This window comes from Eurytemora carolleeae, unplaced genomic scaffold, assembly GCF_000591075.1.
Source record: "Eurytemora carolleeae unplaced genomic scaffold, Eaff_2.0 scaffold668, whole genome shotgun sequence".
NCBI lineage: Eukaryota > Metazoa > Arthropoda > Copepoda > Calanoida > Temoridae > Eurytemora > Eurytemora carolleeae.
In genome coordinates, this window is record NW_019396652.1 from 115,041 (window position 1) to 134,145 (window position 19,105).

At 32.3% G+C, this 19,105-nt stretch overlaps 2 protein-coding genes across 2 annotated transcripts; both read left to right on the forward strand.

Annotated features, from left to right (window-relative positions):
* Positions 1-977: 977 nt before the first annotated feature.
* Positions 978-8,482, forward strand: LOC111706913 (uncharacterized). Its single transcript, XM_023479860.1, has 4 exons — positions 978-1,234; positions 4,271-4,328; positions 6,361-6,478; positions 8,069-8,482. Exons 1-4 carry the CDS (start codon positions 1,170-1,172, stop codon positions 8,194-8,196), a joined length of 369 nt encoding a protein of 122 aa, XP_023335628.1. The 5' UTR covers positions 978-1,169; the 3' UTR covers positions 8,197-8,482.
* Positions 8,483-10,343: 1,861 nt separating this feature from the next.
* On the forward strand, positions 10,344-15,611 carry LOC111706923 (uncharacterized). Its single transcript, XM_023479871.1, has 6 exons — positions 10,344-10,375; positions 11,426-11,507; positions 12,940-13,084; positions 14,043-14,122; positions 14,362-14,474; positions 15,067-15,611. The coding sequence occupies exons 2-6, from the start codon at positions 11,430-11,432 to the stop codon at positions 15,161-15,163; spliced, it is 513 nt and encodes a 170-aa protein (XP_023335639.1). The 5' UTR covers positions 10,344-10,375; positions 11,426-11,429; the 3' UTR covers positions 15,164-15,611.
* The last annotated feature ends 3,494 nt before the right edge of the window (positions 15,612-19,105 follow it).

Consider the following 19,105-nt stretch of genomic DNA (forward strand, 5'->3'; position numbering starts at 1 on the left):
CTATATTTCTTAAGAGATATTAACCAAATTTTAGCAATTACGATATTATAGTTACCCAAAATAACTTTTAAAGGTTCAGCGTAAAAAAAATATTGAACTAATCAATATAAATATTGAAGTAATCAATATAAATATTGAACTAATCAATATAAATATTGAACTAATCAATATAAATATTGAACTAATCAATATAAATATTGAACTAATCAATATAAATATTGAACTAATCAATATAAATATTGAACTAATCAATATAAATATTGAACTAATCAATATAAATATTGAACTAATCAATATAAATATTGANTGTGTGACTTGTTTGCTGGTTTGTCTGTTTGGTAATTGTTTGTTTGGTTATTTTCAATAAACGTCAACAATACATCAACTTATATAATTTATTTTAATTTTCTTTGAACACATTTTGTATTTAATAACTTCATGTAAAAGTTTTACTAATTCCTTTTTTGATATTTGTATTACTTTGTAAATTATATTGTTAATATTTTTAATAATGACAATTTATTCAAATTTTCTGTTTTAAAATGACAAATAATACCATAACTCAAGGATTTACTCGATAACGACTCTAATCTAGTCATGTTTATTTGTGGTAAACAGTTCCATCCTAATCTAGTCATGTTCAGGTTTATATATAACAGTTCCACCCTAATCCAGTCATGCTCAGGTTTATAGTTAACAGTTCCATCCTAATCTAGTCATGTTCAGGTTTATAGTTAACAGTTCCATCCTAATCTAGTCATGCTCAGGTTTATAGTTAACAGTTCCATCCTAATCTAGTCATGCTCAGGTTTATAGTTAACAGTTCCATCCTAATCTAGTCATGTTCAGGTTTATGGTAAACAGTTCCATCCCTATCTAGTCATGTTCAGGTTTAAAGTTAACAGTTCCATCCTAATCTAGTCATGTTAAGGTTGATAGTAAGTAGTTCCATCATGATATAGTCATGTTCAGGTTTACAAATAACAGTTCCATCCTAATCTAGTCATGTTCAGGTTTATAGTAAGAAGTTCCATCCTAATCTAGTCATGTTCAGATTTATAGTTAACAGTTCCATCCTAATCTAGTCATGTTCAGGTTTATAGTTAACAGTTCCATCCTAATCTAGTCATGTTCAGGTTTATAGTTAACAGTTCCATCCAAATCTAGTCATGTTCAGGTTCCTGGTGAACGGAACTAAAGAGTTTAAGAATGACCCATACATGACTAGACAGAAGTAAGTAATTTTTCTAGTTTTCTGGATATTTGATAAATGACTAGATAAGATTTGAAGTGTCCAAATTTTGTTTAAATCCCCGTGTCACATAGTTCCAGTGGAAGTAAATATTTCCATTTTATGTTATAGCGCTGATTAAAGGATTCATATCTCTAATTAGATAATGAGAAGGATAAAAAGATAGATGCTACCGCCATACAATATCTATTGGTTCAGAATAGGTAACACACACATGACTGAACCCTGATTGGATTAGGCGCTAATGGTGTACAGCCCCCTCAGAATATATATACTAAAGAATGACAGGTGGCAGCATTTGGTTTGGGAAGTTTTGGACTGTGGAGGTTATGCAGTACAATACATAAATGTCCAGATGTTCAGTAATCTTGGGGGGGATTTTGAAGATTCACTTTCCAAACTTTCTCTTGTTATCTTTTTATCTTTACTTCAATTAATCAAACATGAATTTTCAAAACTGTTTCAAATAGTTTTCTTCCTTACAAAATGTGAAACAGAAAACCAAAACAAAATGGAAATAATTGGGGTAACTTTTCCGCCCCCCCCCCCTCCCTTCGGGCCCCAGCAAGGCCAAACTGTGTAACCTCAAATAATTATCTACAATAGAATACAGAAATGTATTTTTTCACATTTAGATAACCACAGTACTTGGCCAAACAGAAGTAAATGCTTGCTATCTGTGTATCCTCAAAATATAAGTAATTACCGACCATACCATGTAAAAAAATGTGCACATTAAAGTGGCCACAGCGCTTGGCCAACAAGTCTGTCCATTTAAATTTTAAACCTTGTTTATAAAACTTTTAACTCTTTTCTCTCGTAAGTCGTAGTTCCTTTAAACCTCCATGGTCCTTTCTTCTAAAAATGCAATATCAGGGAGGGGGGGGAGGGGGGGGCACAGCCCTTTCTACAAGAAATTACCAAACTTTTAATAGCAAAAAAATTTGCAAAATTTGTTCAATTATTTATTTCACTAGCTATTTAAAATGGATAATTTGAAAGTTATTCAGTTTTAAACAGTATGAGCTTTTAGTGCCTGATTCCAGAATTGGTTTCAAACTTTTTGAGTCTGCAAAAATGGTGAAGTCTCATTGTGAAATATATAGCTGCAAGTTTTTTCACTTTTTTTGTTCGGTGATTTTTCGCGAATTCAGATTCATAGTCATTAGGTTCAGAGAAAACTTCTGGTTTCACGGTTTCCATAGTAGAAATCAACATCTTTTGAAAAAGAAACTTTTCTTCTGCAACATTCTTTGTAGAGAACATTAGTTCAGAACCCCTGAAGCACAGCAATTGTGCAGTGTAAACAGGCCCATTTCACAAAAAAAGTAATTTTTAAAGTGTCTGGTAAAACATTGATATAATGTCGTCTTCCTATTTCACTGTTTTCTGGTTATCACTGTATATAAAAGTTACATTTCGGAAAAGTTATTGATAAATAAATATAAAATCAGTTGTCACATGTTTTTATTTGTCAACAACAACAAAAATGTTATTTTTAACATATTTCAAGCCTTTTAAGGGGGGGGGGCGAGTCGCCCCCAGCTAGATCCTTCATAAATCTAAAGCACCCAGCCTTCATAGGGTTGAATGAAATTTCATTTATATTAAGTTATTCATTAGAACAATATTAACTAAATAAGCAGGGGAGGATACGGGGGGCGGCAGGACCTTCGCACCCCCCTGACAGATTCAGGGGGGGGGGCTATCCCCCCCACCCTCCTGAGATTTCATTATAGCTCCTCAATAGCACTTAAAGGAAGGAAAACCTATTGCAAAACAGGAAAAATATCTATCTTAAAAAAAATTTTGTTCCTAAATCTGAATATTTTTGACTCACCCTCTCCATTATCTAGCTGTTCCTGTTGATGTGGATAGTGGGGAGGATGGAGACTGGGAACAGCGTTATAACTTAACTTTCGTCCGGAAACGTATTTGTTTTCAATATGTTTTGCACAGACACCTGAGAGTCCAGAAACCTGGCCTTCCTGTGAAGTTACTCCACGTTTTTTTTTTAACTTTTTATCTTTAGGGAAATAACGAAATCTTATGTTATATGTTTGATCCGTGTTACAAATAAACACTGAACAATACCTCATACTTGTTTAAACTGAGAAATCATGCAACTGATCAAAACAAATCCCCCCAAGAACAGTGTACCACATGTACACAATAACATACCAATACATGTTCACAATGTCATACCAATACAGGTGCCACCTGTTATTCTATAGTATATATATTCTGAGACAGCCCCCTTTAAACACTGGATTATTTGAAGTACGGACCTACTTTTTAAGCAGTTAGAGTAAGCTGTACACTTGAACCGGTACAATGCACCAAATGAAACATAATTCCTTCTGAAGAAGAGGGGTGATTTATTTATCAAACAAAATTTTACGAAATCCATATTTAAATTTTATTCATAATGAACTAAGGGTTAATTTGAATTCAAGCTGGCCCTACCCCTTGTACCGGCCTTAGTGACTCGTGGCCTGTACCGCTCCGACCACTTGTACTGGCCTTTGTGACTCATGGCCTGTACCGCTCCGACCCCTTGTACTGGCCTTAGTGACTCATGGCCTGTACCGCTCCGACCCCTTGTACTGGCCTTAGTGACTCATGCCCTGTACCGCTCCGACCCCTTGAACCAGCCTTAGTGACTTGTGGCCAGTACGGCTCCGACCCCTTGTACCAGCCTTAGTGACTCGTGGCCTGTACCGCTCCGACCACTTGTACCGGTCTAAGTGACTTGTCGCCCTTTTCTAGGAAGGCCCGGTTTTATCTTTAATGGCGCGGCCAGACTTTTTACAGTAACATGCATATCATCATAGGCCTGTTGTTTCTAGTATTTAAAACAAACGAAATTGATCGAATTAGTAACTGAGAGGTGAATGAATATTTACGAAATTTCATCTACTCAGAGACATGTATTCATCTATCTTGAAGGTTTCACAAAATAAGGTTTCCAGTCATTTTTGGAAGCATTTAATTTTTCATATTTATTTATTTATTTAGTTCGCTTTCCTATCATTGGTCCCCTTTCTGGGAGGAATGTCCTGTTTGTCATCCAAAGGTGAGTTTTTTTTCCATTTGAACTTATTCATGAATACAGTGAAACCCATAAAACTGTGGGTAAGCTTTGCACTGAATGCACATTACACAAACCCATTTCACTGAAGAAAAACCATTTTCTCTGTAACAACATTTATCTCTCGTCTTCCTATTCTACAATTTAAAGGTTCTCACTCTAGGAGAACAATTTGAGTTCAAAGAAATTAGTATTTTTTAATTACAGTTACTCGTTATGTAAAATTGTATTTTTATATTTCTAAACGCAAAAATTGTGATGTTTTTGCAAACTGAAGCCGGTTAAGATTTTAAAGGAATGATCTGTAATTAATGTCTGCTGAAAAACTTTTCCTTTTGTTTCCATGAATTACTGAATGCAATAAGCGAGTAAGATTTAATCTTATGTGAAATTTACTTGAGCTTCACAATGGTTAGTCTTGTATCGGATTAACAATGAGTAAGATATTTTTGTTTTTCTGTCTCTCAATTTACTTCAATTTTTGATATGGAAACATGCTTTCATTATCAAAAATTGAAGGATAAGACGACATTTCTTATCAGACATTGGTTGAATGTTATCAATGTGACTCCAACATGACACTCTGTAAAAGAAGGATCACTTGAAATTGAAGGAGCGAAATATGGTAAATTTTACGTACTTAAACAGTTTGTAAATTTTCAACTACTCAGGATTTTTAAATTCCACAAATTTCCTTGTTTACTTAAACATGGATGATCTCCTGTTACAGAAACCCTGTCTCTTATCAAGGATAAAATTGAATTTTACACATTGATGGATTCTCAGTCTTAACTTACCTAGTATTAAGGTTTCAGCAGCTCATAAGTCCATGTGCGTTACTCAATTATTAGTTCCTAGTAAGGGTGCAGCCATAGTCTAATTAAAAATTAAGGAAAACTATTGTTTTCGTTACGTTTTTGTTAGAATAACGAAAACAAAATGACGATATGTTCCTTTTTCCTTTTTTATAAAGAAAACCCCACCATTTTTAAACGATTGTTTCGCTTTAAATTCTTGTTTCTTTAATCAAATTTTTGCGTTTCAGAGGCTTCATGAGTTTATTAGGTTTGGGGATGATCATCTACAAAGCAATTAAAATTATTTGTCGGTATCCTCTAAACGCTAAAACAACTTGACTTTTTATTTTGTGGCAACTCACCTGACCCATGATTAAGCGTGTTCCAGCTGCAACAATTAATTGCAAAAAAAACTTTTAAAATTCTCTGCTTTGAGTTCAGCATTGGAAGTTTTATTTTATCATAATTTATTCGCATTTTTTACGTTAAATTTTCGCATTTTTTGCTCAATTTTCGCATCTCCAATTTTACTAAAATTTCGCATTTTATTGCGAAACAGATTAAAGTATGATTTCTCGAGAACTTTCACAGTTTTAGCGAGTGAACGAAATGCGAAAAATGTGAAATTTTCGGCGAATTTTTTTCCCGTGAAAAATGCGAAATGTTTGCGACACTATTTCCCCCTTTTGCTGGAAACCCTTCTTGATATTTCACCGACAGCTTTCAAAACGAATTTTTAACAAAAAAATAATAAAATAAAAATCTCACATCAAAAATTTAATATAGGAAATATTTTTCGACACCAGGCAAAAGTTTTAAAAAACAAAACAAATAGTCATTGATATTCTAAATACAAGAATGAGCGTACTTTTTGTCTGTATTAAATTGGTACATTTTAAAACTAAGCAATTTAATAAGTTTTGCAACCAATGCAAAAATATGCATATATAGCATTGTCATTTAGTATCCCATTTTATTTATATTTTATCATACATAAAATCGGGTACACATTATTTGTGGAACTTGACATGACTTCAGGGTTATGGCGGGTCAGAGTTTAAAAATGTTGAATTTCTAAATTAATAAATTTCATCGAAAAAATCTGAAGAACCTAAATTCAAGAACGGCTAAACCGATCCGGCCAAATATTGTTTGTAGTGTTTCAGATGATCCCAGAGAACTGTAATTAGCCAACAACAAATTGTATGATTTATTATTAGGTACAACCCGACTATATCTTGCACATGGAAACTCTAGATGACGACATAAATCAGCTGTTGTCTGATGTTGGACTAGGAGAATACCGCAATCTTTTCCCACATACTCATAAACAAAAAGGTACAGGTGTACACATTGAGACATTGATACATTTCCACCATTTTTTTAAAATCTACATTAACACGAAATTCATGCAGTAGCTATAAAAGACGGCTTCGTCATATTTTTTCCCATAATTGAAAAATAAAAAGATTCACCGATATAGGGTCAAACGACCTAGGGTCAAATGCTATGGTAAAACGACCATAGGGTCAAACGACCTAGGGTCAAATGCCATAGGATAAAGCGACCTAGGGTAAAACGACAAAAGTTAAAAATGCGACAAAGGGTAAAGCGAAATAGGGTTAAAAAGTACAACAGGCAGGCAAAATTTCATTGAGACCATTTTGATTTGAACTATTTTTATTTTCATTAGAATCAGTAGCCGCAGCGCCCTAGCCTGTCCTAGCCGCAACGCTCGGCCCAGAAATTGTCCTGACCAAGCCTAACCTTGAAAAAATACATAACAAAATTTTTTCCATTTTGACTCATTGTCGTTTGACCATATGTCGGGCAACAATGAAAAAAAATCTATAAAAAATATTATGATCTTTTTTTGCATCTTTAAGATTAATGGAGATATTGAAGAATTAAACAATAAATAGGAATCGGAACAAATATCTTAATATCTCTTTATATTTTTAGATCCTGTACAAATTAACTAAATTTCACCAAATCAAAAATTTCTGAAAAATCCAATATTGCTATATTTGCATAAAAGAGACGTGCAAAATGTGATAACCTTAACCATATAAGCATATTCTATAATTCACATATGCAAAAAGTGTGCGAAATTTTCAAGAAAATCTAGAAATATGCATATTCTTTCTCCTTGAAGTATTATGTGCAAAAAAGATGAAAAATTTGTGCCAAATTAATGTTTTCATAGGAATAAAAAAAATTATCAAAATCCAAACTAAGATATATTACTAAGCCGGTGTAACCCCCTGGTTTAAGGTCTAAGGGGGAGGGAGGGAGGGTGGGGGGGGGGGTCAATTTGATCCCTCCTGATAAGGAAAAGAGTTAAATCAACAAGGAATGCTATCAAATATTGTATTTAATCTGTAAAGATTAATTTCATTATTTTTGCTAATCAATAATTGAGAGATTAGATATTCCGTGAATTATTAAATATCAATTTCTATTCTACGACCTGTAGATCAATGTTTTATAAAGAAGGTAAAAGATTACTCAAATACATTGATTTTTGATAATTTTCGTTCAACTTGATTTGCTGGTCTTAAAGATTTTTACATTTCTTTTATCATCAATTACTAAATTTAAACAAAATGAAAAAAATATACTTTTTTGCAATCAATAACGATTAATTATTAATTGATAACGAATTATTAATTGATAACGGGATCATATATTGGTTCATATTGGTTCATAGAGGTTTAAAACGGTTGATAACGGTCAAACAAAAATTAATAACAGTTAACAACGATAGAAAACGATTGGCTGTAAGGACGTTTGATAATAGCTGATGAAAGGGTTGGCTTAAAAGATGTACAGCGATTGAAACCGTGCAAATGCTCGACAACTGTTGATAACGATCAAAATTGGTTGAAAGTTGATAACCGTCGTATTCAATAATTATTTTTATTTCAGGAGGCCAGTCCTCTGAATATGTGGAGGAATTGATCAATCAGATTTCAGCAGAATCATTACAACAGCTGAACCAAATCTATGAATTGGATCATCAACTCTTCATGTATAATCAAATGAGAAAAAGCTAGTGATTAAAGGGACAGTAAGTGTAATTTCAGATGATATCCTCCATGCAAAAACGGCAATTTGTTCGAATTTTGTCCAAGTCACCATGAGAACCAATAATGAAAAGTCAAATACCCAAAAACTTGGAAAGCTAACTCCTACTTGATCAGAGAAAGCCTTCTCAGGGTAACATTGTTAATTGCTCATCGCCTTCGCTACATGGAGGGTCATTTTAAATTACGCGGACAGTCCCTTTATTATTTGTTAACTTTGAGAATTACCAATTTACCAATAAATATTTGTAAACTATTTTATGTTTGTAATTACATGCATAACAAAACAAATATTTTTTCAACGGCAAATGATCTGTTGTAAGTGCCATAAGATGTTCTCGTCTTACTTATAAAAGCAATGCCCAATTCACAACGGTACCATTTAGAGCTTCGTCTCCTCAAGGATAAATTACACTTTTTTTGTTGAAATCTTATTTTTTTCTCAAGTTTGTTTCTCAGAAAACATTTGCAAAAAGGAAATCCTCAGAATTGTTCAATCTAAAGAACAAGGATATCTTCCGTAATAAAAGTTTTATGAATAACATTAAATGAATTTCGATGTTATCGCTTAAATAAAGTTAGAAATATTTAATATATTTTTTTTTAATTATTTGAAAGTTGGATTTTTAAATGTAAAATAAATGAATTATAAAAATTACAAATTACAATTATTTTATGCGTAATGTTTATACTATGAAGAGGTTTGATGAAAAATATCTTAATTTTAAAAAATTAAATACATGTTCCAAATTTCATGAAATTAAGATGTATTAACTACTTTATGTAAACAGTTAAAATTTCTTCTAAGATGAAATTTTGCTAATTTTTTGTTTTTCTGACGTGACCAGAGATAAGAGAGTTACAGAGGTCGATTAACACCTATAATATGCAATATTTTCCACAGCATGTTCTATTGTGCAGTAAAAGTACTGTATACGACCAATTAGGAGACATCTGTATTTTGGGATATTTAAGGATCCTTTGAATAGGAAATGCAAAATCTTTGAAAATAGACAATATTCATGAACGTAATGTTTTATGTTTAAAATTGGAGTATTTCTTTCAAAGTTGTAAAACTTAACCCCTGAATGAAACAAGTGGCCGTCAGATGTCAGTCAAAAAACATGGAACATGGAACCGTAGCATGGCGTGCCGGGACACTATAGGCTATCTGTTCAGCCTATCCAGGTAGAGTCTATGAGCAGTCTCTGTAGTCTGTGGACGTGACATACAGGATAGAGATTGAGATATTTATTTCATTGGGAAAACTTACAGTGATAACCATAAAACTCTGAAATAGGAAGACGACTTTGAAACTCAAGTTAGGACTTAAACTAGATCAATGAACATTAGAAATAGCAATTGTACAGTATAAAAAGACCCTTTTCACTTAAATTGTGCTTTGCTAAGTTATTGTAAAAATATTTGTTTTGTAACAACATCAAAACGTTTAAGTATTGCTACAATGTCGTCTTTCTATTCCATTGTTTTTGGTTCTCACTGTATAAATTTAAAAAACTCAAGTAAAATTTTATAGAAAATTATATTTCTAGAGACCTCAAATTTGTTAAGATTTGAATCTATTTAGCCCACAAGTTGGTGTTACATCAAGTTAGTGAGCACACGTGATTTTTTGTTTAGTTAAAAGTTTGTTTTAATATCAATGGACTAATGATCTATAATAAACTAACTTTAGTTGGTGTTATATCAATAGGACTAATGATCTATATTTAGCTAACTTTAGTATGTACTAATGCCCATTTGGACAAACGTTCAAAAGGTACAGATATTGGTTCAATTGAACTAATATTTGATGCATATAATTCATGAAATAAAGGAAAATTGGCGCTTTTAATTTTGAAAAATAAAAAAAATTTCAAATTAAGTGAAATTTTGTTGTTGAGTAAGATACGAAAACGATTAAACATGGTGAATACAGACCTTTCAGAAAACATAAAATCACTTTTTATTCGGATAATTTTTGTTGTTGTCTAATCACAAAATTTTTTTTTGATGAGAATGAGAGAAGGCGATGCGAAGGCGGTTATTGTGGGAGGGGGGATGAAATGTTTAAAGAGGCTGGATTCTTTCTATATCTCTCACTCCCGAGTAAACCAGGGTGCAGAGCTCTTATTCACAAATACAGAGCGTGAGTCCCAATAGTCAAACATACAATATATTTCCAAGATAAAAGTTTTAACACAAAATTTAAAAAGTCAACAATTAGATAAAACTCCCCCTTTAACAATTTTGAAAAGTTATCAAAACAAAGCTTGAAATGACACCCTTTTGTGTTGGAAAATTTGCTCAAGGAATTGAATTTTTGCCACAAACTCTGATTTTCTAATCCCTGTAGCATTGCAACTCAATGTTGTAGACATTTGAATCCTGTTAGATCAAATAATTTCCGCTAGAATATCTAAGCAGTCCACCATCAGGTTGCACAGAAATAGGGATTATAAAATTCGAGTTTGTGGCAAAAATTCAAATTCTTTACATATCTCTCAGGAACAAATTTCTTAAAAAATACACAAGGGCTGAACATAAAGATAATTAATTATCCCAAGCGACATTTAAACAGTTTACATAAAACTAATTTTTTGAATTTTTGTCATAAAAAATGCAAAATTGAGAAAGCATTTAGATGGGGAAAGTAGACAAAGACCTAAATTTTTAAGAAAAAAAATAAGTTAAATCTTTTTCTCTCCAATCCTTGTTTTTTTATATCTCAACAAAGAAAAGAATTATTATAATTGTGCAAACTGAAGTGTTGAAAATTAAATATAAAGCCCCCCCCCCCACACACACCACATCCATCAAACAATAACAATATTAAGATTCGAGAAAGGAATTGAGTCTTTGCCACGAACTTAAATGTTCTAATTATTATATCTTTGCATTGTAACCTGTTGGAGTAAACTTTCGAAATTTCAAACTTTAATTATTTAATCAGAGTTTGTGGCAAAGACTCAATTTCTTTGGAAGAAATAATACATACTGCATAGTCATAAACAAAATTGTATATTATTTATTTTAGCAGGACTTTAAAAAAGACGATAAAAAAATGTCATTTTTAAAAACTAAGCTTCGTTTGGTTTAACCAAGATCTATCTCTAATAATGTAAAAATATAAAGTAATTTAAAAACAAAAAAAATTTAATTTTTGAAATTATTTGTTGATAATTGGGACTAAGTTTAGTAGGATGAACCGAGCCCTTTATTCATCTCTTATCCTTCTCTTAGTTTTAGTAATTAAACAAACAGCTGGTAACACTCAACAGGTAACAGTTTTAGTATTTACAGTAATAGTTGGTAATAGCTTTAGTACTCTTAGTATCAGTTGGGATTTTTTTTTTCATTTTAGTAACAGTTGGTCACAGTTTTAGAACTTTTAGTGACAGTTGGTAACAGTTTTACCATTTAAAATAACAGTTGGTAACAGTTTTAGTATTTTTAATAGCAGTTGGTAACAGTTTTTTGTATTTTTAATAACAGTTGGTAGCAGTTTCAGTATTTTTAGTAAAAATTGGTAGCATTTTATTATTTTAAGTAAAAGTTGGGAACAGGTTTAGTACTTGTCTTTTAGTAACAGTTGGTAACTGTTTATTGTTTAAAGTAACAGTTAGGAACAGTTTTAATATTTGTCTTTTAGTAACATTTAATAACTGCTTTTTGTTTAAAGTAACAGTTGGGAACAGTTTTACCATTTAAAATAACAGTTGGTAACAGTTTTAGTATTTTTAATAGCAGTTGGTAACAGTTTTTGTATTTTTAGTAACAGTTGGTAGCAGTTTTAGTATTTTTAGTAAAAATTGGTAACATTTTCTTACTTTTAATAAAAGTTGGTAACAGGTTTAGTACTTGTCTTTTAGTAACAGTTGGTAACTGTTTATTGTTTAAAGTAACAGTTAGGAACAGTTTTAGTATTTGTCTTTTAGTAACAGTTAAAAACTGCTTATTGTTTAAAGTAACAGTTAGGAACAATTTTTCATTTTAGTGACACTTGGTAACAGTTTTAGTGCTTTTAGTGACATTTGATCTAATTTTTAATGATATCGGGTAACATCTCGTTAAATCAGAATATTTAACTGTGTACTTGTTCTTGTGCATGTGTATACAAAAGTGCTCTTGATTTTCTTTCTTACCCCCTTAAATAATTGCTGACTGAAAAAATATTTCTTTATGTCTACATTGTCTCTTTTTAAAAAATTCCAATTTTATATCTAATTACACTATAGTATATTACAAGCATATCATATTACAACTTAGATGAAAGCAGGAAAAATAATTCTTAATAATTTTGAATTTGAGTGTAGATATCAAGTTTACTAACTAAGAATTGAGTCACATAATACATAAAAAAGTTTCTTGTTTCTGTTGTTATTGCAGAATTGTACTTGAAATTATTTTTTGCTTTAAAGAATAGACTGCATTAAAAACAAATCAATTAATTCTTTCTTTTAACGTTTTTCTGGCTATTTCGTTTTGAAACGTTTGTTGAGTTAATCCTTTAAAAACCAAACTGTTGTTTTAAAAATGACAAGTCAATTTTCAAGCGATCGTTTTAAACCCTCTCTAAACCCATTTTCCGTTTGTAACAATTTCTAAAAAGAAACTTAGTTGTTTCTCTTAAATTCTGAACATGGTATTAAACTATTTAAGTGATTTTTTGATCGGTTGATTGATTTATTAATTGATTGATTGATTGATTAGGTTCCGGTTGAAAGTGAAGAGGATCTTGAGAGTGTTGTGAACGGGTTTGGTGCCGCAAAACATTTTATGCCTCTACCCCACACCGTGGTTGGAGCACACTGCACTTGGCAACTCAGATTGAACACAGTTCCCAAAAGAATACCAGGTAAGAAACTATTAACATCACACAAACGGCACACATAAAAACTCTCTTAACCAGGGATCAGCCCGGTACTTGAAATGAACTGGAGTTAACAGTTGACATGTTGTTTCTGTCTTACCACATTGTGAAGGCCAAACCATATCGATAAAAAAATTCCATAAAAACCATCTTTAGATTTTATTCTATAAATTTTCTTTTAATCCAACAATTTGAATCTGAGATATTATGCTCAGACGAAAAAGTATTGACCCAAAAATTCCTTTACAGGAAATAAGAAAAATAATGTGTATTTAATTTTCTGCTGTAAACTCATCTATGTTGTTCAAAAAAAAATTTATATTCTTGGACTTCAATCTTTCAAAGTTTAGTAATAGCAAATCAAAGATTTGGTTCTTTTTTCAATTTATATTTTTTCCAAGAAATAGTCAAATAATTACGCAAACTTATACAAAATCCAGTTTTTAAACATTTTGATGGTTTAAAGAATTTAAACCAACGAGGTTATAGTATATAGAGTGATGATGTACTTCCAAAGGAAATCTGTATATTACAATACCCGGGGGTGATTTCTAAAAATATTTGAATTAAACAGTTCTGAGAAAGCTGAGTAAAATTTAAGATACAAAACCTCCCCATACGCTTGTACTCCGAGAGCGTACTGCATATTTGATTTTTGCACTGTATCATTAGGCCACAATCTCTTAATATACTTTATCAGTGACTTGACTAAGTGTACACTCAGGCTAATACACACGGAGAGGTAGCTCAGATCCAGGCCCCTGATTTAAACCTTGTCTCTGAGCAACCAAAAACCAGTTCCAATTAAGCACCGCCTCAAATCTCATAACACTGGAACCAACCATATTTATAGAAAACAATATTTATCCGCGTTCTAAATTTGAGACTCGGCTCAAATTCTTTAAATTTGGCCTTTTTTAATTAATGTTCTCCTTTTCTTTAGAAACGATAACTGAAGTTCTGTGCCATGAAGCTGGAGAAACCTGTGGCGGATCCCAGTACTACTCCTGTAAACAAATGAAGGTAATAATAATAATTAGGGTTCCAAATCGTAGTTTCGGTGCGCGCAACTCTCATTTTTCGCAAACACTCTCTTTGAGATAGTTTGTGGCATTCATTATAAGGCAAACCGAGACAGTACACCAAATAAATTAACTCCTTCAGTAAAAAGATTTCTTTGGTTAAATACAGAATAACAAACTTTAAAAAAAGTTACAGAAAGAAAACATCTTTCCCAAAGTAGTGAATGTTAAATTGTTAAGGCTAAGATGTTGGTAGCCCATGCTGAAGCTGTACAATACGAAGACCAGGTGGACTGGAGACTAAGAGCTGTGAGGAACATTACAATCAACATTGGCTGCAGCTGTGTGTACAGGTAAAACCCGGTTTAGACACAAATTCGTTTGTCTTATCCCTCCATAGCAATGCTATCACTTTGAATTAATTCAGTTAAATTGTTTGCTCAGTAATATTGTTAATTCATTAAAATTGATCATTCAGTAAAATTCAATAAAAAACAACCATTTTCTCTAAATCTATTGGAAAATTCGTTTGTTCAGACCGTTTGAACGATTTTAAATCGTTCGTTTTTTGTTTGTTTTTTGTTCTTACAAATTTTGTTCTTTCACAAAAACAATGTCCATCTCTAACTGGGTGTATACAAATGTAGCCTGAAGGAAAACAGCTGAAAAACAAAGATTTCACTTATTATTATTATATGAACATATAAGATATTTATTTGATAAAGGAATTGAGTCTTTGCCACAAACTCTGAATTTATAATCCCTATGTCTTTGGAACCCAATATGTCGCAAATCTTTATCTTTCAAACTTACATTATTTGATCTAACAGAATTCATAGTTTGAAATATCTCAGGTCTACGACATTAGAATCCAAAGATATAGGGTTTAGAAAAGCAGATTTTGTGGCAAAGACTCAATTCCTTTGTTCAACCATTTTATTTCAGAGAACCAGTTCTGTTGCATCAGTTTCTACCTGGCCCTCCAGAGAAGCGGTCATCAAACATCTTAAGAAATTACGCTAAGGACAACAATAAGAACTAGGATCAACAACGGGAAATTAGAACTGTTAAAATATTTTTATATAATTTTTGATCTGTTACGATTGTGTTGTAGGTTTTTGAATAAGTTTGCGGCCAATAACTACGGTCCAGCTGGTTCAATTTTACTTAATAATTATAAGATCAAAAATACAATATTTGCTCATCAATCATCAATCATCACTGTCCACCGGAGTTTCCAGTTTTTCCGTAAAATTGTTTATTAAAGAATTTTTAAAAGCTGCCAATCTTGAAGCTGTACAACCCTTGATTAAATATTTACATTTGTAAACTTCATAAAAATTATGTCTTTCTTCTTCTAAAAGGTTCTTAATAATTTATGTTTAAAGATATCATTGCAGCTAAAAAAATATTGTAAAAACAATTTTTACTGGAATTAAAAGAAATGACTGGAAACTCTAAAGTCTAAAGTCAATCTTGTCAAATTGTGATCGGAATTAAATGTATCTATCTATTTAAAATAAAATATAAATTAAACATTTAAAAAAATATATTTATTTAATTAAAGAGAAGAAAAAATTATCCGAGAGATCAAACTTAAGATTTGTTGATCATATCCGGATTGGTCTATTTTTGTCTAATATAAATGGGGCCTGTCCCCCCCCCCTCTATGATTTTGCTTTTAAGCTGTTGTGACAGGGATTGTGATACATTTACCTAGTTCAACTTGTCAAGGCCTGCTCATTAAAGAAATATTATACCTCTAACTTTTCTGGGGAGGGTGCAAGGGAGGCTTTAAAAGTTCAAATATTGCGTCAGAAAATTTTTGAAAAATACTTTTGCTTGCTTTGAGAGATTAAAATTTGCAGCAGCATATTTAATTACTTCACCAGGGGGATGGTAACTAACACACAGGACACTAATTACTCCACCGGAGGGATGATAATTAACACTTAGGACACTAAGTACTCCACCAGAGGGATGATAATTAACTCTTAGGACACTAATTACTCCATTGGAGTGATTATTTTAACCACTCAGGACACTTATAACTCCATCGACGGGATGATAATTAACACTAACGACACTAATGACTCCATTGGAGGGATTATTATAAACACTCAGGACTCTAATTACTCCATTGGAGGGATGGTAAATAACACTTGGGACACTAATTACACCATCGGAGGAATGGTAATTAACACTCAAAACACTATTAACTCCACCGGATGGTTGGTATTTAACACTCAGGACACTGTTTTCAGTAATTCTAACCATCCCTTCTGTGGAGTAATTAGTGTCCTGAAGTTAATTACCATCCCTCAGTTGAAGTACTTAGTGTCCCAAGTGTTAATTACCATCCCTCCAAAGGCGTAATTAGTGTCCTGAATGTTAATTACCATCCCTTCGATGGAGTTATAAGTGTTCTGAGTGGTTAAAATAATCCCTCCAATGGTGTAATTAGTGTCCCGAGTGATAACTATCATCCCTCTGATAGAGTAATTAGTGTCCTGAGTGTTAATTTCATCCCTCTGGTGGAGTAATTAGTGTCCTGAGTGTTAATTCCATCCCTCTGGTGGAGTAATTCGTGTCCTGAGTGTTAGTTTCATCCCTCTGGTGGAGTAATTAGTGTCCTGAGTGTTAATTCCATTCCCCCTGGTGGAGTAATTAGTGTCCCGAGTGATAACTATCATCCATCTGATAGAGTAATTAGTGTCCTGAGTGTTAATTCCATCCCTTTGGTGGAGTAATTAGTGTCCTGAGTGTTAATTCCATCCCTCTGGAGTAATTAGTGTCCTGAGTGTTAATTCCATCCCTCTGTTGGAGTAATTAGTGTCCTGAGTGTTAATTCCATCCCTCTGTTGGAGTAATTAGTGTCCTGAGTGTTAGTTCCATCCCTCTGGTGGAGTAATTAGTGTCCTGAGTGTTAATTACCATCCCTCCGGTAAGGTAATTAATGTCCTGAGTGTTAATCAACATCCCTCCAACGAATTAGTTAGTGTCCTGAGTGTTAATTACCATCCCTCTGGTGTAGTAATTTTAGTGTCCTGCATGTTCATTACCATCTCTCTGGTGGAGTAATTTGTGTGCTGAGTGTTAATTTCCGTCCCTCCGATGTAGTTATTAGTGTCTTGAATGTTAATTAACATCCCTCCGTGGAGTAATTAATGTCCTAGGTGATAATTACCATCTCTCCGGTGGATTGTCTTTCGTGTTAATTACCAACCCTCCGCTGGAGTAATTAGAATTGAATCAAATTGTGCATTCCCTCCGCTGAAAATAATTTCCCTCCGGTGACCTCCGCTCAAGCGGAGGGTACCCAATATGCTGCTGCAAACTTCAATCTCTCGTTTACTTTTGACATTTACGTTTGTCGTTTACATTCTAGTGTTAGCCGTTTTTACGTTTTATAAGTTAAGTTAGAACTGAGAACCGATGATAACGTTATATAAAGGTAAATTTGTAATAAGTTAAAATGATTAGCAGAATAACTTCAGTAAAGGAATTGATTCTTTTAAATATTTAAATCTTTCCTTTCACACTAATTGGTTGGAACAATTTGAAAAGGAACTAAGTTCTTGTTCATATATAAATAAGTTCTATGTTTATATATAAATACTTTATTTCTTGAAGGCATCCAATCCTTTCATCAAAATATCTTACTTTTTTTGAACCATATGTCTTGCTATTCATTTTTACTATGAATCCTATAGTTTGATTTTCAAAGATAAAAATAGCTAATTTTATTTTAGATTAAAACAACTAAACTTTGTAAAAAAAACTTTTAAGATACACACTATTAATTCTTTGAAAGGGGTGCAATTATTTCTACAATCTCGAAAAATATGTCAACAATAATAATAAATAAATCTCGTTCTAATAGGGTTTCCAGCGCAAGCAAACGTTCGCGCAAAAATGCGCAAATTTGATTGCGTATTCCCAAACTTTTGCGAAAAATTCCCTTGCAAAACTAAACATGAAGTTTAAACAAAGTTTCGCAACAAATCTCTGCTACAGCCAACAGTTACCATCCAGCTTTAGAAGTTTTATTATCTATTCTACATAATAAAGCTCTTCGCTTATATATATTTAAGTATTCAATTATTTGTCATGAATATATTTTAAAACAACTCATATTGCACAGACCTATAAGTAGATCAAATACCAGAACACAAAAACTAGTATTATTGGATTGTATCAGTGTTCGATAAATAAATAAATATATATTCTCAAAGATCTGTAGGAAGATGAATGAATGCAAGGCTAAAATGGAAGGAAAGTTATTTCAGAGATGTGCGCATCTTTTGTACTGCAGTATACTGTCTCGGGGCGGTAATGTAAACACAAGACGGATGTCGAAGCCTCACATGGGATCCATCTTCCACATAAATAATCAATGAAATATTCTGGTCATAGGAAACTATTATGTGAATTATCAAAATTATAAAAATTTAATGCTTTTAACCTCCTCGGATACTAAACGAACACTGATGCATCTATTCTTGTTTACAAATCCGCCAGGAGAGAACTGGTTTCAATATTTACGCAGAGTATACGCAACTGAAATTAACTTTCCTTGCATTATAACCTTGAATGAATGCGCATTGTACATAGCTCTTTTTAGGACAATTATTTTTAATTATAATTTCAGAAAGAAAAGTTTACGAAAGTTGTCTTTGAGGATTTGCCGTTCGTTAAACGGCTATTTTTAATAATCAAACTTTTTCAAAACCGATCGTTTTTAAAATCAAACATTTCATTTTTCGTCTGTTCTTTGTCGTTTCTTAAACGAAACGATCATCATTTTTCAAAAAAGTGAAAACTGTCCATCCCTACCCAGACCGCTTTATATATCCTTTTATGAACATTGATGATAAGCTACGAAAGAAATATTAACACAATGAGTCCTTTCCCATGAACATGAACATGAACATGAACATGAACATGAACATGAACATGAACATGAACATGAACATGAACATGA